Source organism: Echinops telfairi, unplaced genomic scaffold, assembly GCF_000313985.2.
Source record: "Echinops telfairi isolate 266 unplaced genomic scaffold, ASM31398v2 ScPeMD7_5592;HRSCAF=6446, whole genome shotgun sequence".
NCBI classification, from domain to species: domain Eukaryota; kingdom Metazoa; phylum Chordata; class Mammalia; order Afrosoricida; family Tenrecidae; genus Echinops; species Echinops telfairi.
The window spans coordinates 32471636-32495783 of record NW_022109491.1 but is presented as its reverse complement, the minus strand read 5'-3'; the positions used below and the strand labels follow the sequence as shown (position 1 = coordinate 32495783).

The following is a 24148-nucleotide window of genomic DNA, read 5'->3' as shown; positions in this document are numbered from 1 at the left end:
AGTTCTTTCTTATGGGAAAACTTGATTGGGAACTCAACTGCATTGCATCTCGATGCTCCTTCTAGAATGGATCAGGGTCGAAGTCCGGGGTTCTGCTGTATTGACTGAGGTAGATCTTGCTCAAATGATGGTGACCTCACCTGGTCCCTTACCTCAATCCAAATTTCTCAACCAATTATGAAAAAGATGTCTAGTTCTACAAGTAGCTAACAAGCCTGGGAACATTGGTGAAGATGAGATGAACGGTTTGTTGATATTACATGAAAATATGGTGAAATTCCCAGGCTTTGTGGACACCTCAGAGCGCTCCTGAAAGTGCCCAGTCTGCAGCTCACTCGTGCAGCACACCCAGGGGTTAATGCTATAAGGCACACAGTTCACCAGACTGTAGCGTGCACGCAAGACTGTCAGCTAGGAGCAATCACAAGCGAAAGAAATATTCCCTGAGGTCAGACAAAGGAACTTGAGGGGAGATAAGAACTGTCCCTGGGCCCAAGGCCAGGAGCAGAGGCGGTGGCCGTAGAGGTCTCTGAAGCCACTCAGCAACTCTGTGGGGCTCTGAAGTTCACGACAGGAGCGATGACCTGGCGCTGAGGAGGGAAGCACAGGAAAGGGCACCTCGGGCGGCTCCATCTTCTGTACCTGCAGTTCCTCCAGGCAGGGCGGTCTCCGGCTGCATGCTCCTTGCTGGATGGAAAGACAGACATCCATTCAAGCAAGTGACAGCAATGAAATGATATTCAGCAAAGAGGACCAAGGAACTCTCACTGCACGCCACTCCACGGGCAAGTCCGCCAATACAGCCTTAAGCAAAGCAATCCCTGGTGGAGGGGAGCAGTTTTGACCCATAGGTTGGAGATTTGGGTCCACTCAGAGACACTTTGGAAAAAGGATTTGGGGGTTTACTCTCAAAAAGTCCGTCATTGGAAACTCAATAGAAGTCAGATTCTGACACACAAGGGCCTTCCAGGAGGCAGGGTCGACTCCACGACCCTGAGTGCTCATGTTAAACACAAGATTGCACAGACAACATTGTTGATTGCTTCAAAATGCAAAATCAATCGACAGTGCCATATTCGAGTGGAGCCTGTCATCATCTGGACGAGAGTGGAAACGTAGGGACGGAAGTTGAGGGTTTGGGCAGGTCTCAGAGAAGAGGTCTTGGACCAGACAGGGAATGACAAGAGCACTCCCCTACACCTTCGTGTTTCCTCACTGAGAAACCGTAGAAAGCGGGGGTGTTGCCAGGGAGTAGCTGCAGGACGAAAGGAGAGAGTCATTTGTCAGCCCTAATTGTCACACTCCTACCCTTCCCCTCTCAGTTTGAATTGTGTGCTGTAAGCTCAGAGGGAGCTATTTTGGTGCACCAAACCCAGGGCTCTGTACCGAGGGAGTAGGGAGCCCCAGAGAAGCTCATAATTTAGTTAGAGGAAACAGCATTAAAAAAGACCACACACAGTAGAAAAATAAGCATAATGTAATAACTCCTCCTGAGAAAGAGACGGAATCCTTCTGGGAAAGTTGTGTCATACTGGAGGAAGGGAAGAGCACACACTCAGATAGAGAAATAGAGATGCATATGTATTGTGCAACTGACAAGAGTCTTTATGATTCATAAACAGTTAATAAGCTCTCGCATTACGCATGAATTGTTTACGTGGTCGTGGCTGTTGTCCACATATGGCTTAAAACCAGAAAAGAGGAATAGGCCATTCCTTGAAAATAAATAGAGGAAAAAGAAGCGACTACGAGGAAAAAGGTAAGAGGCAAGGGGAGGTCTCCCACCTTGGGAAGCACCTCAGTGTACGCAGGTGACGGAACGGGACTGCAAATCAGTCATTTATACCAGCTTTGTTCTCAAGTACACGCACACTCTGGTAACAGCCAGCATTGCCACCAAGTTATTCCCCCCCCCCCCAATATGATGGCCTTATCCATCACTATATTTATGTATTTACATATAAAATGTTTATACTATGTATCAAGTTCTATTTATATCTAGTTATATTTGAGCAGGGGTGGCGGGTTGGTACCACCATTTGTTACATTACAGTTTGACATGGGATGCAAAACTAGGCCAGTACCGTAGATGCAGACCTGTGACCTGCTGCATCGCCTATCTTTTAAACTACTAGCAGAAAGAGGTCGGTTGGAGTGTATGAATAGACCATTCAAGAGCAATGAAGGATTGAGGAAGGTCCATAGAAACAGAGAGCAGAGATTTCAGTTACTACAAAGGATAAGAATTGAGAATCAGGATTACCACTAGTATACTGGGGCATTGGCTTGTTCTTAACTTCTTTCCTGCCCTTCCACTGAAAACTTTGTTTCCTGGGATCTCTTGCAAATTGGCATCTTATAACATGCTTCAGGGAACGGAAATCCCTGCTGAGGCTGATGAGCAGGCGGAAGGGAGAAGCGAGGGCATGTCCCCCTTCTTCTCTATGCTTCAGGCCAGTGGCTCTGTCTCTCAGTTCTCTGCTCCCTCCAGGAAGCCGCTGCCATTAACGGGTGCCTACGATTGGCTTTGATTCTTGGGCTCTGGTAATCTCAATGTTTTTCCTTTTCTCTTCCAGTCTTACTGGAGACAGTAGCGGCTTCCTGCTATTGTTTCCCCGCCCTTCAGTATTTCCATCTAGTTCTCCATATGAGGTTGCGTCGATCAGGAGAACTTGACATAGCCTCTTTGCTCCAAATGGAACCCTGACCAATACAAGCAGAAAGCCTTTCTTCTGCTACTCTATGCGTGCTCACCAGGCTGTCTCCCACAGGGATTTCCCTCCGGAGTTTCTGAGGGAAGGGACATGTGGAAGATGGTTGAGAATTTTGAGAATCCCTTATAGTTGCCTTGAAATCAATGTTGTATGGTCCTTCTCTGTTTCATGAGTAAAGTATGCATGGTAGAACTATAAGGGCCAGAACACTCAGGCAATTGTGAATTTGTCTGCCATTCAGGTTTGAAATATTTGGGAATATATTCAACTATATAAACATCTCATTTGGGCAGTCTAGCGCAGACAGACCTCTGCTTGGCGAACTGCCAGCTGCAGAGCCAATCCTAAGGATAGTCTAAACTTCAGAGATGCTTATATATGGCTTAACCATCTAGCAAATGAAGATAAAGACCTTTCAGTTTAACGATAAAACTAAATGCTTTTTATGTAAAGGGTGGGAGTAGAGGAGGAGAAAAGAATGATGTGTGGAACACAGAGAATAACAAATGCTGGTAAAAAATGTGGAGAGATTGGATCCCTTTTCCATGGATGTGTATGTAAATTTATGTAAAACTGTGTCTTGGAAACAGTTGGCAACCCCTCAGAAATTTAGAGATATATTTCTCAACTGAGGGTTTTCTATGTTATTTTGTTATTGTTACTGGTTTTTGTTATTGTATTTTTTCAAGTGAAATCCAGGATAGTTAAATCTACAGAGACAGTAACTGGATGAATATTTTCTTGGGGCTAGGGGGGAATGGGGAGCTAATAACAATGAGTACAAGAAAGAAGAAAATGTCCTAAAGTTGATTGCAGTGGGGATTGCACAACTCTTTTGGATATGTTCAAACTATTGTATGCTATGTAAATTATATGTCAATAAAATTTACAGTTGAAAACATGAAAAAGATGGTGTGTGCAAAAGTTGGATTAAAAGCAAACAACGGATGTTCAAAATCAGAAGTAAGAAAAATTAATCTCATTGTGACCCCAATGACATAAAACCTCTGAGATAAACCCCTATATGAACAAAGTAAACAAAGCAAAACTACAGAGAACGCTGGAAACCAAATGAGGTCCAGCATGCATCAGAGAGGGTCAAGTGTCCAAGTCGGGTTCATCCCTTTGATCTTCTATACTCATCTCTCCGACGCACTCAGTTCAGTCACCTCTTTCCTCCCATCCCTCAATTATGTATAGAGGGAGATCACCAGAGGCTTATTTCCTATTTAGTTCCCACAAATGTATCTTGGGCTCCCACTGTCATGCATAGCCTTCTGCAAGCCAGATTCTCACAATTCAGGCTCTGATACTAATCCCTCCTTCGACTTCAAATTATATGATTTACCATCCTTCAGTGACTGATGATTGTGTGCTTCTTCCATATGGACTTAGTTGACATCTCATTTAGATGGCTGCTTGTTTGGAGACAAGCCTTGAAGACCCAAGATGCTATTTTATCTAGGAGCTGGGCACCATCTAATTTCTTCACCACAGTTTGCTATAACACCCGTATCTTCTGTGTTCCCTTCCTGGGGGTGAGTATGGAGCAGGGCCATCATGTAAGAACTAATGGTTCTTAAGTTGTAGCTAGGATTTAGTGTGAGTCCAAAACCCATTCCTGGGTCTATGTTCTTTGTTTTCTTCTAAATCTGCCTTTGGCTCCCTTTACAGACCTCCTTGCTGATTTATGGCAGAGAGTCTTATGGAACATAAAGGTCTTTTATTAATATTGTCATTGATTAGCCCCTGGTACTAATTTTTAAACACTGTTGAGAGAGGGCTATTGGGCCAATGGAGGTAATTACACCTTGCCATATTGCAATACCTGAATTATTCACATTGTACAGAATAAATCCTTTCATGGCTGGACACTATTTACACAAACAATGGAGGTTGGTTGTCAGGGAAATTTTACAATAATATTTATTGACAATGTCAGTCAGAGGTTTGCTGGAATAATATATATTATAATAGTTAATCCATAATTGTCCACCTACCAACAGTTCAATACTCTTGGTCTTCTTCAACCACCATGAATTTTCCGTCTTAATTCCTCAGGTTACAGGTGTAGTTGAGGTGGAATCCAGCTCACCTCATGGAATTCCCGGATGTGGAGTCCATTTTCGCTACCTCGGAAGGGGCGAGGGTCTTTGCAGGACATAGGGCAGCGCTAATGAAGTATGTATCTTCCTAGTATTATCATTCACCTCAGAGGTCTGATCTATTGTTTACTTGAAAGTGGAGCTACAGGGGTCAGTTTAGTCCAGGCTTCAAGGGTTTCTAAGACTGCAGACTCAGGAGTCCCATCAATTTCTATCAGATCAATAAGCCTAGTCTATTTTTTTTTTAATTATTTTGAATTTTATTCCAAAGTTTTCTCCGATTCTACCCAGGATTTCCTATCACGATCCCTTTCAGCAGGGTCAGCAGTGGTAGCCTGACATCAACATTTGTTCTGGTCCCTGGGTCATGGAGGATGGTGTTCACAAGGTCCAATTGCCCTTGTGTCCTATCCTCTTTGATTGTATTTACTCTTCTTGCTCCAGGTTGGATGAGACCAACAGTGGCATCTTAAATGGCCATTTACAAACTTTTAAGCAACTCCAGTTCTACTCATCAAAGTAAAATGTAGAGCATTGTCTTTGTGGATGTGTTCGACCAATTAACCTCAGTGTCATCCAAGACTAAGGCTCTGAGCTCCCAGAGCCAGCAACTTAATCCCTCCAGGCATTTGGTATAGCTAAGAAGTTTTCATAATATAGTACTCTGTATGTCTGACTATTTTATAGATATATTGGCAGCACATACAAATGCTCCTGAAGAAAAAGCCTCTGTCAAACTTCTTGAGTGTAGTCTACGTAACTCCCTGTTCAGTTTGTGTCTATATGTGTCTCCACTCATAGATTATAGTTATTGCTAGTATTATAAGAGTGTGTATGTACTACTATTTGCCATTTTTTCTTCTTCCCTGATGACAGCCTTCCCAGCAACCCCATACCCACAACTCCCTCTACTAGTTAAGCCAACCATTACTCAGTTTCAAGTTAACGTCAAGGAATGCTTTTGGATTAAGGTTTAGAATGATCTCTGGGCAATAGTTCCGGGAGTCTATCCATTTTTCATGGCTCCGGCATGTCTAGAATCCTCGAGAATTTAAAATTCTGTTTTATATTTTCTCCATTTTGATCAGGATTCTTCTAGAGAATATTTTATCCTAAGTTTTCAGTAATGGTAGTTCTGATCTCATGGTAAAGATGTTTGTAGAGACAATTAGCCATGTATTTCATTTCCTCTTTCTATCCCCGACTCGCTATCTTCTTCTGTCGCTCCAGGTTGATAGAGACCAGCTGCTGTGTCTTGGAGGGTTGCTCGCCCATTTTTAAGATTCCAGGCACTGTGCAAGGGCAGCAGGTGGAACAGAAGCACTAAAATGGTGCTCAGCCAACGAACTGGAACGTCCCATGAAACCAGGACCCCAAACCTCCGTACCAGGGGACTAAATCCCGTGTGGCATTTGGTTGTGTGCCGGCACCTAAGCAGCTGCTCTTTGTTGTTGCTGTTGTCAGTATATCCCTAACACATTTGTTGTTATCTGGGTATTTTTGAAAAAAAAAAAATTCTTAGCTACTTTAAATGCACTGCTGTCAAAATTGATAGAGACCCTATAAAACAGATCTGCTTTATAAGAGCTCCAAGGTTGTCAACCTACATGGTGGTTGACTGTGGAGTGGAGGGGGTCCCCCACAAATCATCACAGGTCCGGTAAGTGCAATTGTACAGCGATAATAAGTAAAGATTACAGTAAAGTCATAGAGAACATGAGAGGTAGAGAAGAGATTGGAAAAATGGAGTCAGACACAATTCATGGTAGCATGCTCACCTCAGCCCCTCTTGGTGGTCCTCAGGGGTGGAACCTGGCCACGAGAGCAGGAGAGCCTCCGGAGCGAGATCAGGAGAACCCCCAGGCCCGAGGACCGGGGAGAGCTTTCACTTTATTGCTAACCAAGCGTTATATCTTATTAGGGGGACATGATTACAGGTAACCACACATCACAGGAAGGGACAGTACAATAAGCACACACATTGTAGGACAGTGATGTATGATAGGCATAAGCGTTACAGGAAGGGGATGAGCTAGGGGTGTGCCCGTAGGAATGGGAAGGTCTAGGGGTATACATGTGACCTAACCTTAGTCATCCTTGGGCGGGTGTGACCTCTCTGGTGTCTCCTACAAGGAAACAGACAACTATTATCCTTATCAGAAGGGAGTGGGTCCTACTTGTTGTGGGATAAACAGCGGTGCCTGCTTGCTCTAGATGGCAGCTAAGTTTGGCATATATTTGGGGGAGACAACTTGGGAGAAATACTTGTTTCCCACAGTTGACTGACATAATTTTCTCCCATGGCGTGGCTAACGGGTTCAAACATCCAATTTTGGGGTTACTAGTTGAGCTCTTAACCACCGCACCATAAACAATCCTTTAGCCACTGTAGTGGGAGTAACAAGGTACCTCGTAGTTTTGATTTGCGTCTCTGATAGCTAACAACACTGAGCATCTTTTCCTGTGTTTGGTGGTTATTTCAGTGTCCTCTCTGATGAAATGTCTATTCAAGTGTTTTGCCCATATTATGACTGAACTTGGTCTTTTGTTGTTAAGTTATTGTATGTATATCAGACATATGGTTTCTAAAGATATAAACAAAGTTGGTCACTTGTCTTCCTAAGGCAATTTTTGTACCTTAAAGCAAAAATGCATCCTAAAGTCTTAAAAATCAAGTAATCCATACATGCTATGGATTTGTGTCTAGCATATTTGTACATTTGTGTCTAGCATATTTGTACATTTGTTGCGCTCACCATTCTCAAACATTTGCTTTCTACTTGAGTCCTTGGTATCAACTCCTCATTTTCCCCTCCCTTCTTGCTCCCCTTCCCTCATGAACCCTTGATAATTTATAAATTATTATTATTTTGTCATGTCTTACAGTGTCCGACATCTCCCTTCACCCACTTTTCTGTTTCCATCCCCCAGGGAGGAGGTTATATGTAGATCCTTGTAATCGGTCCCCCCTTTCCACCCCATCCTCCCTCCACCCTCCCAATATTACCACTCTCACCACTGGTCCTGAAGGGATCATCTGCACTGGATTCCCTGTTTTTCCAGTTCCTATCTGTACCAGTGTACATCCTGTGGATTAGCCAGATTTTTAAGGTAGAATTGGATTGTATGTGTGGATTGTGATGAGTTGTACAATCCCCCAATAAAATTATTTTTATAATTAAGTAATCAAAAAATGTCTGCCTTGAACAGTATGATCTTTTGAGGACTATCTGTATGGGATCAAGCTAACAACAACAAGCGTACAACAACCGAGAACAGGACCTGTAAAGGATAACATTGGTTGACAATTGCCAAAGATGCTGTGCAGTTGTGGTTGATGACTAAACTCAGAAAGACCAGTTCATTCATGCTCGCTTTAAGGTGCGAGTGGGAAGCTCTGAGGATGAACATGCATCCTTGAAGCCATAGGGACGTCGCCTCCTGCTGCTGATGGTGCTGAGCAATGTACCTGATGCACAGCCAACGCTTGTCTGCTTCTCGAGAAGGGTACCGCTGTTTCTACAATGTTTCCAGTCTTTCTGTAGCCCATCACTTTTGCTCTTTGGGATTTTGGTAGTTACATAATCTGGTGTCAACTTGTGGAGGGGCGGAGTCTAGCCTGTCAATCCAGTCACAGCTTGATGACCTCATTTGGAGGCGCTAAGGAGGTAAATAGCTTGTTGGAGGACGGACCCACACTCACTCCCTGAGAGGCATGACTGACAATGAGCACGAGGGGGTTCTGCTGATGCATGCAACCAGAGCCCTGGAGCTGGGGGAGCCACAGGGAGACCCACACCAGTGCTGAGATGCTTCCACAGCCAATGGATCCACAACACATTCTAGCCCCTAGCCTGTGATCTTCCTGTCCTTGGTGCCATTGCATGCCTGTGTGAGTGTAAAGAGGAAATTATGGACTAGTATCGACATATGGGGTAATGTTGAACTTATGAACTTGATCTGGACTGGTCTGGGATGTTTTCTTAATGTACAATTACTCTTTATATAAAGCTCTTTCACATCAGAGTGTCTCCCTGGAATTGTTTCTCTAGTCCACACAGACCATCACAGTGATTTAGAGAGTCTCACTGCCCATGTCAGACATCTTTGAACAATGTGTCACTTATTCAGTCTAGTATTTCCTAATAGTCCGAGTACATCAAATGTTTTATCTTAGTTCAGTTAGTTGTTCATTTGATTTGGAACTAACCCTCCTTCTCAGTGCTATGGCTTGTTGTCATTTAGTTATCCAGGACCTTAGACAATTCTGTGACGTGCAGCAAAGCTCTGTTGAACTGTGGAGAGGTTTTCGCTCTTAGAGAGAAAGTGGCACACATGAAAATCCAAGACTTCCAGCGTCTTCTGTACCCAGACATCAGACGATCATGGCATCAACTTCACATTCTTCACCTCTATAAACTTCCTGTTATGCTGTTTTCTGAGACTTTCACTGTAGTGAAAGATAGAAGAAGGAAGTGTGTAAACAATCAGAGGGGAAATAGTATTCAGCTTTCTGGAACATCAGCAACGATTTAAAAGGATGGATGAGGTAATTTTTTGTATCTGCTCCAACAGGCTAGACTATACTGCAGTATCAAGGAACTCCACAAAATCTCAGTGATTTATGACAAAAAGAAAGCTTCATTTATTTAATGGTAGATTATGTGCAAAAGTGTAACCCAAACGGAACCCTTGATATCCAGTCAGTCACTTCTGACACACTTTGATCCTCTAGGACAGGCTGGAACTGCCCCTGTAGATTACTGAGACTGTAATTCTATGTTCTCGTTTGCTTGTTTTTTATTTTAAATCATTTTATTGGGGGCTCTTACAGCTCTCATCAGGAGAGAAAACCTCATCTTCATTAATATGAACATTAATGAACATCTGCAAAGAGTGGCTGGTGCTTTCTAGCTGCTGCCTTCCTAGTTAGCAGCCCAATGAGTAACCTCTATGCCATCAGGGCTCCCTGTAATCGTTTATGGTAATTTCTCTTCTTATTTGCACACTACCCTTGGATAATCCCTTCCCAGGATGACTCTAGGTTAAGTCATATAGCATGACATTAGGGAATAGGATGCATATGGAATCTTAGCAAGAACACCCGTCCATCTTCTTTGGAATTGTAGACCGTTAGGTGAAAAAGTCCAATTTAGCCTGCTGGAGATTGAGACCCCACATGGAGCAAAATCAAACCATCTTAACTGAGACCCAGAAACACCAATCAGCCTGCCAACTATCAGGGATTTGAATGTGGCCTTACTATATCACACTATTACTAGTCGGCTTGACAACTGACTACAGGCCAAGATTCCATCTGGTAGAGATGAGAGAAGCCAGCCTAAACCAGAAGAACCATCAAGTCAACCCACATGTTTGTGAGTTAAATAAAACAGTTGTCATTTTAAACCATCAAGTACTGAGTTGGTTTATTATACAATAAAAGTTAATGAACATACCAATTGTGGCCTGGCTGGGGGCTCTGCTCCATGTCTTCAATTCTGAAACAAGCTGATAGACCAGCCACTGTCAGAAACATTGCCAGTGGCAAGGGCATAAAGGGCATCCACTGGGGTCTGGTAGTTGGTTTAATGCTAGGTCAAGTTGCTTCTTCTCACATAATTGTCACATGACCCTACAAAACCACAGTGGGCTAGAAGAGCAGTTCTGCTATCTACTCAGAAAGTGACATTGTCTGAGAGCCCCATTAATGATTACCCCTCACAGATGGACAACTAGGACGGAGTCCAAATGTATTCAGATGCTTTCTTCAAAGTAGTCTGTTAACTAAGCATCACTCATTCTAATGTAGTTGTCTTAGTCTGTGCTGATGAGAGGAACAAATTCATAGACACTCACATGTGTATAAGAAAGAGGTTTATATACAAGGGAAATTGAATATTGAGAAAACATCCCAGCCCAGTCCAGATCAAGTCCATAAGTCTGATATTAGCCCATATGTCCGATACCAATCTATAAATTCCTCTTCAGACTCACACAACACATGCCATGACGCCGAATGCAGGAAGATCACAGGGCAGTGGATGGAAAGTCCTGTAGATCCAGTAGCTGTGGAAGCATCTCAGCGCTGGCAGGGGTCTCCATGTGGCTCCTTCAGCTCCAAGGCTCTAGAGTAGCTCCATGTGTCTTGTCAACAGGAATTTCTCGCAGGGAGTGAGTGTCCACCTCCAGTGAGCCATTTATCTCCTTAGCACCTCCAAATGGGGTCATCAAGCTGTGACCTGATTGACAGGTTAAACTCCACCCCTTCACTCTTAAGTCTCAAGTTGACAGCAGGTTATGTAACTACCACAATAATAGAAATGTAATCAAGATTCTGATGATAGATTGTGACATTTAAGTTTTGTTTCTTCTCTTTTTTTTTTTTGAAACAAGACAAGATTTTTTAGTGACTTAGTAATACTTTGGGAGAAAATTTGGTGAATTTGGTTTAGTTGGTGTAGCCAGAAACCAGAAATCTAGATACTTAATAGTTTTCAACCACTTTTTAAAATTTTGAGCTATTTTATATGTCTAGGCTGCTTAAATAAGATACTTGTAATCTAGGAAAACATTGCAACCCTTTTCTACTAGAGAAATTACATCATTGCAAAAACCATTTTCAAGACCAACCAAACATTACACACAGGATAAATTTCTAAAGAATGTCCAGGAAACGGAAGTCAGTGACTGGGGAATTCCAGTTCATTAGGGTGACAGGGTGAAGTAGTGGCTATGAGAGCCCTCAAAGAGTGCAGAAATATTGGCTTTATTCCCAGCCCCCCCCTTCATGAATATACGGCTGATCAATTAAGACACTTCCTCCAACAGTGAAGCAGAACAGTTGTCATTTGCCAACTTGCAGGCTCATATATTTGTTATTTTGATGACTCACATAAAGACCCTGGCAATGATTTCCATTGTTCTTAGGGCCTCCATGCACATTTGACTCCCACATGTACTTGTCATTGGCTGCTGTTGCCTGGGCCCCTAACAAAGTGATCCCATATGCCATGGAATGAAATCTACTCTGGACCCTAGGATCGGGTACCTATCAAACCACTGGGTTTCCGTTGGCTTATTTCTCGAAGTTGATCATCAGACATTTCTTCCTGCTCTCTGTTAGTCTGGAAGTTCTGCGGGAATCTGTTCAGCATGTTAGCAAAGCACAAAGCTCCACTGGCAGACAGGTGGGGGAGGTACAGTGGATGGGAATCAAACCAAGGTCTCCAGCATGGAAGTTGAGAATTCTACCACTGTTGTCACATGCACTTACCAAAAGGAAAACACTGTCATAGAGTTGATTCTGACTCATAGTGCTCCTATGGGACAGGGCAGAACCGCCCCTTGTGGGTTTCTGACAATGGAAATCTTTCCAGGAGCAGAAAGCCTCATCCAGTTTCCACCACATGCACTTAGGTCCTGTAAATCACAAAAATTCAAGTAACACAAATTTCTCATCAAGAAACACCGACAAATTCAGAACATGATAATTAAGACAACAGTGTATTTTCTGCCCCCAGTGCTCATGATACCATATGTTTTATGTCTGAAGACTTTCCTGAAAAGATATTTTCTCCACATGTGTTATGTTTGTGTTGTTGTTAGGTACCATCCAGTCATTCTGACCCAGAACAAGCGTATGCCCAACAGAACAAGACACTGCACACTCCTGTGCCATCCTCACAACTGTTGCCCGAGCCCGTTGCTGCAGCCACTGTGTCATTCCCTCTCATTGAAGGCCTTCCTCTTTGTCGCTGCCTCTAGGAAATACGATGTCCTTCTCCAGGGTCTGATCCTTCATGACAACATGTCTGAAATATTTAAGATGAAGTCTCACCATCCTTGCCTCTACGGAGCACTCTGGCCTTACTTCTTTCAAGACATGCTGTTTGTCCTTTTAGCTGCCCAGAGAGCTTCCAATATTCTCCCCCAGCACCACAGTCCGAATGCATCAATTCTTCTATGGCCTTCCTTATTCAATGTCCAATGTGCACATGCATATGATGCAATAGAGAATGCCATGGCTTGGGTGAGGCACACCTTAGTCCTCAAAATAGCACCCTTGCAGGTCTTGTGCAGCAGATTTACCTAATGCAATATGTCTTTTGATCTCTTGATTGCTGCTTCCATGAGCACTGATGATAGAGCCAAGCAAGACAAAATTCTTGACAACTTCCAACCTTTTCTTCGTTTATCACGATGCAACCTATTGGTCCAATTGTGAGGATTTTGGTCTTCCTTACATTGAATTACATTTGTGGTAAACAGAAAATCTTCCTCCATTCTGTGATAAATTTCACAATTGCCACAAATTTCTTCCTGTTCTCCATCCATCCCCATACAATATGACTTTGTAGCTTCTCGCACCAAGAAGTGAACTCTTCCTTTACTCCTTGAGACAGACTGACTCTTTTCACGTGCATGACAGAATAGCAGCAAACCCGGGCGAGCAGGGTACAGCAGAGGAGCAGTGAGAACAGGGAAGGTCCTCGAGGAGATGGATGAGCCAGTGGCTGCAATAATGGACTCAAACATGAGAACAATTGTGAGGACGGCGCAGGAGCAGCTGTTGTTCGTTTCTGTCGTCCGCAGGGTTGCTGTGAGTCAGAACCGACTTGATGGGACCCAGTAATAGCATATCAAGCTGACACTAGTGGACAATTGACGATAGGCCATTATTCAATCAAGTAGAGATGAGGGAAGGTGGCCTAGGTCAGAAAAAAATTGCCAAGCCAACCCAGATGTTTGTGAATCAATACAATTGTCATTTAAAACCATGAGAATTTTAGCTATTTTCCAAGATCAGCCAAGTCTCATTGAAATAAAAATAATTGCTCCACTGAGATTCCCCACAAATGGTTGACCTGTAGAATGATGAGCTTAAAAATGAAGTTGTTTTAAACCACTGTGCTTGGAGTTATTTGTAAGCAAAAGCTAATTGGAGATTTATAAAGCTAGTGTGGGGGTACAAAAGTGTCTAGGAGAAATATTTTCTTTGATGCTCTTCTGCTTCGGTGACTCCTTGGAGGTCTTAGATTTACTGAAAATAGTGTTCATAGCATTTGGCAAATGCCTGCCAACTAGGATGTGATCTAGAGAGGGGGAGTGCTGAATACCCTTTAATTATAGTCCAGTGTCCATGAAAGTCTCGTTAAGTACGTGATAAGTGTGAACTTATGTGTAATTCTCTGAGAGGTGCTCTGCTCTTATATAACATGTCTAGAAATCAGCTCTCTCCCCTCATAGCTTTTGCTACTTAACATTTCTGGGCACATCAATCTCACTTTCAGCTATCAGCATTTGTGATGCAGCGCTATGCTCTCTCTTGCCTCCAAAATATCTCCCATACATGTAGAGAGAGAGTAAATATTTCTAGGTAATCATTCCCCCCAACTGCACACGTCTATAAATGATTAATGAGTGCTGATGGATACGTATCCCACTTCTGCACCAGGTAACTATGCTGCATATATTCTGCAGTGTCTCCCAGAATCCTCTAGGATTTTAAGCTCCAGTTTCACACAGAATAACTTAATGATGTTTCCTTTACTTGTCCTTGCTCCCACCGCTCTACCATTGCTTTCTGGGATCACTTTGGACCAAACTACTTGCTCTCCAACTTTGACGGAAGGTCTACTTGGGGGGAAACTACATGAGAAACACAAAGACTTTTGAAGCTCCAGGTTTCTTCTTTCCCATAGTAAGAAGGAGAGAGACAAAGAAAATGCCTTTCTTTTTTTGCAAGTAACAGTGCCTCAGGCATCTGTTGCAGAAGGCAAGGATACGTGCTAAAAGTATAGATAATGCAGGGATATAAAAATGACCTTTGGGGGGCGGGGCGAGGGGGGCTGTGCGCCGGCGGCCGCCCGGGAGCGCGGCTTCCCGCAGAATGGGCAAGAAGCAGGTGCGCCCCCCACGAGCTCTTCCACCTGTGCCAAGTACTGCCCAAGATGATATCCCACTTAATCGTCCTAAGAAAAAGAAGTCCAGGCCAAAAAACACACTTGTCAGTACCTCTTTGGATGGTCTTGTCCAGGCTGCTGTCCGTGGGCCTTCTGAAGTCAGTGAGCCAACGAAAGAGCCCACGGAGCAGCCAGAAGCTCCTGGTCAAAGGAGAAACAAGAAGACAAGACTTCCCCTTGAATTGGAGACTTCCTTTCCCCAAAGAAAGGCATCCAGTCCGTCTTCATTACGCAATGAAAATGGCCTGGATGTGGAGCCAGCTGAGGAGGCAGTGATTCAAAAACCTCGAAAAAAGACAAACAGGAAGACGAAGCCACCAGAATCACAGTATGCCAATGAGCTAGGCGTGGAAGATGAAGACATAATTACTGACGAGCCAAACAGTGTAGAGCAGCGCACTGTCTTCACTGCCCCCACTGGCACCAGCCAGCCTGTGGGCAAAATATTTGTGGAAAAAAGCCGGCGGTTCCAGGCCGCGGATCGGTCAGAGCTGATAAAGACCACAGGAAATGTAGAAATGTCCATGGACATGAAGCCCTCCTGGACGACTAGAGATGTGGCTCTCTCCATACACCGGGCTTTCAGGATGCTTGGTCTCTTTTCTCACGGCTTCTTGGCTGGCTGTGCCGTGTGGAATACTGTTGTGATATATGTTCTGGCAGGAGATCAGCTCTCGAACCTTTCCAACCTTCTGCAGCAGTACAAGACCTTGGCCTATCCATTCCAGAGTCTCCTCTACTTGCTTTTGGCTCTAAGTACTGTCTCAGCTTTTGACAGAATCGACTTTGCTAAGACATCGGTGGCAATCCGGAGTTTGCTTGCCTTGGATCCAACCGCTTTAGCATCTTTCTTGTACTTCACTGCTCTGACCCTATCTCTGAGCCAACAAATGACAAGTGACAGGATCCACCTGTACACACCTGCCTCTGTCAATGGGAGCCTCTGGGCAGCCGGAACTGAGGAGCAGATTCTGCAGCCGTGGATGGTGGTGAATCTGGTGCTAGCTCTGCTGGTTGGATTGTCCTGGCTCTTTTTATCTTATCGGCCTGAGATGGATCTTAGTGAAGAGCTGATGTTCTCCTCAGGTGTGGAAGAGTCTCCTGCTCAAGGCCCAAGGACCAAAGGCTCCGCATAAGACCAGCTCACCTGCAGAATAAGGATGACCCAGTATTTATAAACTGTCCCCTTTTTAAAATGTATTTTTATAAGACTTGTCTGTGTATTTGTAATTGATTTTTTTGATTAATACTGAAAATTTTCTCAAGATGATGGAAAATGTTGAAATTATATCTGCTATTTATACCCAAACAGTAATTTTTATAGCTTTGTCATCTTAATGCAAAGGTGGTAATAGATAGAAATTAGCAAGTGAAAGTGCTTATTTTCTCTGATTACTTGAATTTATAATCATTATCTTAAAAGAACTAATGTAGAAAAACCATAATTTTAGTATTGTAAAATGTATCAAGTTTAAACATAAATTTGGGGAGGAGTGTTGGAGGGGAAAAAAAAGACATTTTTATTTATTTTTGATGTCTCTTTGCAGAATAAATTGAAATATGACATTTAAAAAAAAATGACCTTTGGTGGCTCTGGAAAAACAATGACAACATCATTTTGTAACCTTGAAAAGATTTAAGAACCTTTTGGGTTATTGTTCTTAGGCACTGTTGAGTCATTTCAACTCAGCGCCCTTACGTGTGAGAGAATGAACCAGCGGCCAGGCCTGTGCCGATCTCCTAGTCACTCTGATGTTGCAGCCCATTCTTGCAGCCACTGTGCCAATCTGTCTCACGGAGCATCTCCCTCTTTTTCGATGACCTTCTCCTTTACCAAGCTTGAAGTCCTTCTCCAGGGATGCTCCCTCCTGATGACAGTTCCACGGTGTGTGAAATGAAATCTCACCATCCTCACTTCTTAGGCTCATTCGGACGGTCCCCCTTCTGAGACAGGTGTGCTTCTTCTCCCGGCAACCCGAGGGTGTGTTCAGTATTCTTTGCTGCCACCATAATTCCAAGGCACCGGTTCTTCTTTGGTCTTTCTCATTCTTGATCCAACTTTTGTAGGCAGATGGAGTGATCGAAAATCCCATGGCTTGAGTTAACACCTTTGTCTTCAAAGGGGCACCTTTGCTTTTAACCCTCACAGAGAGAGAGGGCAGCACAGTTGTCCAGACATTTGAATTTCTGACTGCTGCTTTCATGAGCATTGATTGTGGAGCCAATAAACATAACATCTTCAACAACTGCAATCTTTTCTCCATTTGCCATGATGTCGCCGATTGACCCAGTGGTGGAGGTGGTTGCTGCCGAGGGTGCAATCCACTCTGAAGGGTGCAGTGTTTGATCTCCACTCGTAAGTGCTTCAAAACGTCTGCTTTCAGCAAGCACGTTTGTGTGAAGAAACTTAGAGTGGGGGGATGGATGACATACACATGGATGTTACTTGATGGGATAAAATTACAATTATCTGAAATTCTAAGGCCGATACATTAAAAGGAAGCAGTTTGAGTTTTTCTCAATAGCATGGCTTATAAGACCCTTCATTTAACAATGTACAAAACTTCATTTCTGCTTGGCGTTTTTTGTTTATTTTGTGGTATAAATTTCACAATAAGTCACTGACGATATACAGAAATAAAATAAGGTATGTCCACCATATGTAATGTGAACAAAAGCTCGTGACAAGACTTCATTAATTATGACCAAATGACATTAAGATAGACTTTTTCTTATCTCTGTAAAATATCTACTTTTTGACACTTTTAGTTTGTTTGGGTGAAGTAAAATCCTCATCTATTTTAATTTACTAGCTCAGGATGCTAATCCAGTTTTCAGGTTACCTATGGCTATGTGGGGTTGAAATATGTGTACTAGCTTTTTAAAAAGATCATAAAACAGGCTTTTATATTTAGGTTTGTGGACATAAAAATGTATTAATTGCACCCTCAATTGTCAAGGATAATTTGTTGCATATAGAAATCTAGGTTAATATTTCTTTCCTCTCAGCACTCCAACACACTCACATGTTACTCCACTGCTTTCTAGCATCCATGCTTTCAGAGGAGAAATCAGCACTTGATCTTAGTGAAGATTTCTCGCATATACTGATTAAGAGACCTCTCCCGCTTTAGCTTTGGATTTTGAGAATTTTATTATAATGTACTTCCGTGTGGATCTATTTGGGTTTATTCTAATTGAAGGATTTGTTTTTTTCTCTTTTCTTTTCCTTTCTTTTTGCTCTTCTTTAGTTTTAAGGGATGTGTAAGTTGGTGCTTTTTGTTGAATTAGCGGACTTTTGCCATTATTTCTTCAAAACAATTTTTTCCGGCCCCTTTCTCTTTTTCCTCTTTCTGACCCTCCCTGTACACAAGCGTTTGAAAGACACTAACTACAAGCTTGACACTCTCAAATTTCATCGTTGGCTAGAGTTAATTATTACCAACATGTGAGGTGAATACACTTTTCTTTCAAAGTATAGTCCTCTTTACAAAATATAACTGATTGCTGGTTCTCTAAACTCCCCTATCAAGGTTCCAGTAGAATTTATTTTCTAAACACTCTTTGAGGATATAATTACCATTTTATTTTGTTATTTTAAGGTTTCCATTTGTAGTCATACACAAAATACTTCATGTAAAGACTATACTGAGTACATTTAAGAATATATTCCGTAAGTAGGCCATGAATAGTGCTGGATATACTATGGGAATTCAAGTTGTTCTCCATTAAATTAAATAACATTTTCACAATTCCTTGGTCAAGAGCAGAATATACACCATTATAAAACTATATTGATATTAATATACTAAGACCATTTGAAAACATTATACTCTGTATTTTCATTACAATTGCACTTGGTCTCATGAAATATAACAGTCTACTGATGAGTGGAAATATCATCCCTGTTTTAAGGACATTCTGACAAAGTTGCATTTACTATGGATCCCCAAAGCGTGCCAAAGTTCATTTTGATCAAATTAAGAATGCTTCACATCAGCACTACAAAGTAGCATGAAAATGTTATTAAGAAACTCAAGTTAGATGGAATTCTAGAAACCTTTCAGGAAGGCTAATATATGTTAAGAAATAATGTGTGTATGTGTGACTTACTATTATTCATCAGTAGCATCAGTAGTTGAGCACAAACCATTTCTTTAGGGACCTTCCTATCAATATTGGTACAATAAATGTAAATAACATTAAGAACATATATAAAATCAATATATAATAAAATAATCAAAAAGAAATGAGTTATACATATTTCATACCTTTTAAAAAGATAATTTACTTAATCTAATTTTAATAACAGCTATTTTTAAGAACTGATTTGCCAAAAAAACCCAGTTCTAAATATCTAACAGTTGTCTCCCATGAGCCAGTACAAGCTAGCTTTATCCCGTATCTGTAATGGCATTTACTTGCTAATTGGATGGAAAGGAAACAAAACCTTGCAAGATTAAAAATACTCTTATCCACAATCCCCTAACTGTTCCTAAATGCCCTGGTTAATGGTTACTATTTATAGAAATACAGGACTGCAACAAGTAGGGACAAGTCATTTTGCTGATTCTGCTGTGGTTAATCTTAGCCACATATAAACAAGCCATTTCAATATGTGGATTAAATCATGTCACCCCACCCCACCCCCAAATGCGTTCAGTTGGCTTGACCGTGTTTCTCAGTCTTCTGTGATTGCCCTCCATTTTGTGACCTGATATAATCATCTTGTGTGTGGTAAACCCTCACCTCTTTGATATTAATGAGAAAGGTTTAGTGGTGATTATGTTAATGAGGCAGGATACAATCTACAAAGTTAGACTGAATCTTGAGTCAATCTCTTTCGAGATGTAGATGAGATTAAGTAAGCAAGCTCAGAAAGAGAAACCTGCTATGGCCAAGAAAGAAGAAAAGAGGGCAGATCAAATCCTCTGGGCTCTGGTGCGTATGCTGAGAAACTCTTAAATGCAGGGAAAGATTGCTAGTAAGGACAATACCCCAGAACTGACAGGGAGATAGTCTTCCTGAGCCTAGAGCTGGGGCCCTGACTTTGAACTTCTAGCCTCCTAAATTGTGAGATAGTGCATTGCTCTTTGTTAAAGCCATCCACTTATGGCATTCCTGTTATAGCAACACTAAATACTAAGGCATCATCCCAGAGAGAGACATGGAAAACTCCTTAAGAATATTTCAGGGAAGAAATCCCAGCTTCCCTCAGCAACCCTCTCAGGAAGCCCCTTGTTACAACTAACCTAAATCCCCTTTGCTGTAGTGGAGGCCCATTGCTGTGGTCCTTGTCTTTAGTGGAGGTAGAAACAGCTGGCTACCATCTCTTGCTTTGCAACTCTTCGTGGAAGGAAATGAAACACCCTGAACTGGCTTCCTAATCTATTCAGCTGTAAAAACAGGCTCTTCTTGAGCAAAAACAAATAATAAATTAAACAGAATTGGGAGTCGAGAAGTGCTACATATTGTACTCCAGGGAAACACCTCAGCCAGGTTATCCTCCCGTCGGCACCCAATGATCAAAGGTGCAATTCCCTTGGAAACAAATTAGAGGAATGAGACAGATGGGAGTATTAATCAAATGCCTTGTAGTGCTCTGGGCCATCTTACAGAATATCCTTAAGTAGGAGGCAGGGTAAACTTTATCTTATAATAAGGTTGTCAGACCTTGGTAAAATGTATGTTGCCTTATAGACCAATGCCTTGTTTTGTATATCCAATGCAAGAACTCTTGTTTGTTTGTTTTTGTTTGTAAACAAAGGGGTATGCAATCATTCAGGGCAGCTACCGAAACAGTCTCTTAGGTGATACGCCATCTACTCTTCAAAGTTCTGCCACCTAATTTTAATGCTTGTCTCTCTGGAAAGAATGCAAAAGGACAGGCAGAAGAATGGACTTCCTGGTGCAGAGGTCAACTAGCAAAAAGGAAAGAGGCCCAGTTGGAAAAGGGTGGAAAAGCACAGTAGCTTGTATTTTCATCCACGCATGGCAGTGGCATACTTGTGTGGGAGAAACAGAACTGGGAGGTTGCAAACCAAGAAATACTCAGGAAACAGGTTTGCTGTCTATAGTATTTGCCCTCTGCTCTCTTTGGTCACTATTTTTGAGTTCAGAGTCACCTCTAATATTACATCAGGAAACTTTGACTGATTTTGGAGTGATGATAAGAGTTCCTGGTAGACCTTCATATTCTCAGCAGATGTGGATCAGTTTTACTTCGTGTAACCCATATTGATTCATTCCTTTTCTATCTCTCCCTCTAACCATACCTTGTCATCCCCTTTATGTTTGAATCTAGAAGCCAATATTTCAAAGCCATGTTCGGCCTAGACCATCATATTTGCCCTTTGATTATGTCCAATCCCTGGGACCAAAAGAATGGACTGAATTTCTTTTGCTTGGATTCCCCAAACCAGGCCTTTTTTTCCCCCTGCAACCGAAGTTCAGCCTAGCATCTGTAAAGGGAGTCAATGAATTCCTTAATATCTTATCCCACAGTGGACCTGGGGTGTGGCCACTCTTGTGCTCACTCTCTCATTTGCCCTCCATTTCTTGAGGAAAACAATCTTGGGTGCTAAAAGATGAAAAAGTTAAAAAAAAAATCCATCTACTGAACACTTCTTGCTGTGATGAGTTGCTGTGCCCTGAACCAATTCCCATTGAGGTTCAAGTGCACAGCTGAAGGATAAAAATTGAAAGCCTACTGCCTGAATGCAGCCTGCACAAATACGTTGCATGCGCTACATGGTATGCCTCCTTTTAAAAAATCAGTTGACAAACATCCCAAAATTGAGAAATTTCACATGCAAGTTGATGTTTAAGTATCTCCAGAAGAACTTGCTACACCAGGCCACATGCCAACAATGCAACTGGAGGTCAGAACACAATAGGGGCTTCCTCTTCTAAGCAGAGCCAGCTTCACTGGTCTTCAAGGATCCCTAGAATTATAATGAATTTTGATAATGATCACTACATTTTCTCTGTTAGGCTTTTGCTTCCAGGCTTTCTGTGATCTTTTACTTTTTCTGACTGCTGCAGGCCGGGACTATTATATGAGATGAAGGGTAAAGCCACCTCTGGCACATACAGAGTTCACAGGAACAAGAACTTAATTTTGAGATGAATGACGCTGTATGGGAGAGACAAAGAAAGGGCTGCCCTGGAAACAGCCCTCTTGCTTGGCCATTCTTAATCTGTGAAGGAGGAGTTGGTAGAATCCACTGGTCATGAACATCTGGAAAAGAGACAAGGAAATTAATCAATGGATCTATCAACAGTATACCAGTTCAAAGATGGTCTTTAGGAGTTTTTTAACAAAACACTTATTTTCTATTATGACAAATTTAGTGATTACAGTGTTGATTTTAAATAAAGCAGAAGAATGTTTCCTTCTTGTTACATTCCAATTTTCCTTCTTAAATGATTGCTGTAGTCTGCTTCTTGTGTGATCTTCTATGATAAATATTTAGGTATTCATGTGTACTATTACTCAAAGGGGAGCTCTGGTGATATAGTGGTTATGTGTTGAGATGCTAACCCAAGGTCAGCAGTTTGAAACCACCAGCTGTTCCAAGGTAGAAAGACCACCAGCTGCTCCAGGGGAGAAAGATGAGGCTTTCTACTCCTATAAAGACTTACAGTCTTAGAAATCCATAGGGGTAGTTCTATTCTGTCACATAGGGTCACTATGATTTGGAATCAACTTGATGACAATAGTTTGTTTGTTTGTTGTACCTAGAAATGGGATTGTATGATGCTCCTTTATATGTGATAATACCACTACATAAAATTTTCCTCATTATTTAAAAAAATTAATGTTTTGTTTTTTATAAAAATGATGCACATCCATAGTGAAATGTCCAAGTAATATAAAGGATGATAACGTAAAATAATTCTCACCTAGAAAAAAGTGAATTATGAATTCATTATGAATATTTAATGGTCTTTATAAAAGATATCTTTCTATGTGTATATATAGATAGAGGATGGATGGATGGATGGATGGATGGATGGATGGATGGATGATAGAGAGAGTAAATCAACCAATCAATAGATATACAGTTTAGGAAGTAGAATCATGTTTTCATGTTATTTTGAAATAGACAAGGGACTAATTATAAAATCTCCAGAATTCTGCAACAGCTCAATGAGAAAAAATATATAACAATCCAATTCAAATGTGGCCAAAGTTACAAATAAACAATTCACAAAGAATGACACTCCAATGGCTAACAAACACATGAGAAAATGCTCACAATTACTAGTCATATGGGAGATGCAAATCTAAACCATGAGCTATCACCTTACACCCAGATAGCCCAATTTAAAGAAAAAAGCTCAATAAAAAACAGAACAACAAATACTAGAGAGGGCGCAGAGTCGTTGGAACTCTGAAATACTGGTACTAGGATTGTACATCCGTACAAACATTGTGGAAAGCGAAATGATGATAACTAAAACAGCCTGCAATAGAAACACCATACCATCCAGAAATACCCCTGGTGAGCCTGTGTCACTAAGAAATAAGAGACAGGACATGAACAGACACATGGGCTCCCATGTTCACTGCAGCACAGTTACAACAGCAAGAAGCTGGAAACAGCCCAAATGCACATCTGTAGAAGAATGGGCAAAGAACTCTGGTACATACACGTGATTTAGGTATTCGTGTGTACTACTACTCAAAAGGGAGCTCTGGTGATCTGGTGGTTATGTGTTGGGATGCTAACCCAAGGTCAGCAGTTTGAAATCACCAGCTGTTCCAAGGTAGAAAGACCATAGATGCATAGCTTCTAGCATCACTCACACCACCACAATATTACAAATAGACAGATGGGTAATGAAGGAAAAAAAATCTGCCAAGACTGAAATACATCCATTAATATATCGAGTTATGTAACCTATGTGCCTCAGCCAAAGTAGGATGTGTACTTCATCTGGTGGCAAAGTGACCATTCACTGAGTCTCTAGTGATAACAGGATTTTGGTAATGTCTCCCATGGGAAGCATCCCAGGGCTTTACAGGGCTAGACATAAAGCCCCATTAGCCACTGTTCCATAGAGTTTAGAATGAAATGATTCACTCATCTTCTGCTTAATTAATCACTGTGTTGGAAGGAAAGTCTTCTATAAATGGACGTGAGGGACGGGAATGAAGTATTAAAAGACAGCAGGTATTTATTTGGAAGTAAAATAAGAACAGGGCCTTGTTTGAGAACTTCAGAGTGGAGTTTCTCTGCTAGAGATATCATTTCAAAACCGAGGACTCAGCTTGTCCAACTAAGTGATTAGATCAGCTCAAAGCCTTTCACTCTACACAGGGACACCCTTGTCACCAGGGTGACTGCCATCTGTATCT

At 41.8% G+C, this 24148-nt stretch overlaps 1 protein-coding gene across 1 annotated transcript; it reads left to right on the top strand.

The window, feature by feature from the left end:
- The first annotated feature begins 14711 nt into the window (after positions 1-14711).
- LOC101658418 (transmembrane protein 237-like) lies at positions 14712-15964 on the top strand. The gene has a single exon (XM_045295435.1). The coding sequence runs from the start codon at positions 14712-14714 to the stop codon at positions 15918-15920; it is 1209 nt and encodes a 402-aa protein (XP_045151370.1). The 3' UTR covers positions 15921-15964.
- The last annotated feature ends 8184 nt before the right edge of the window (positions 15965-24148 follow it).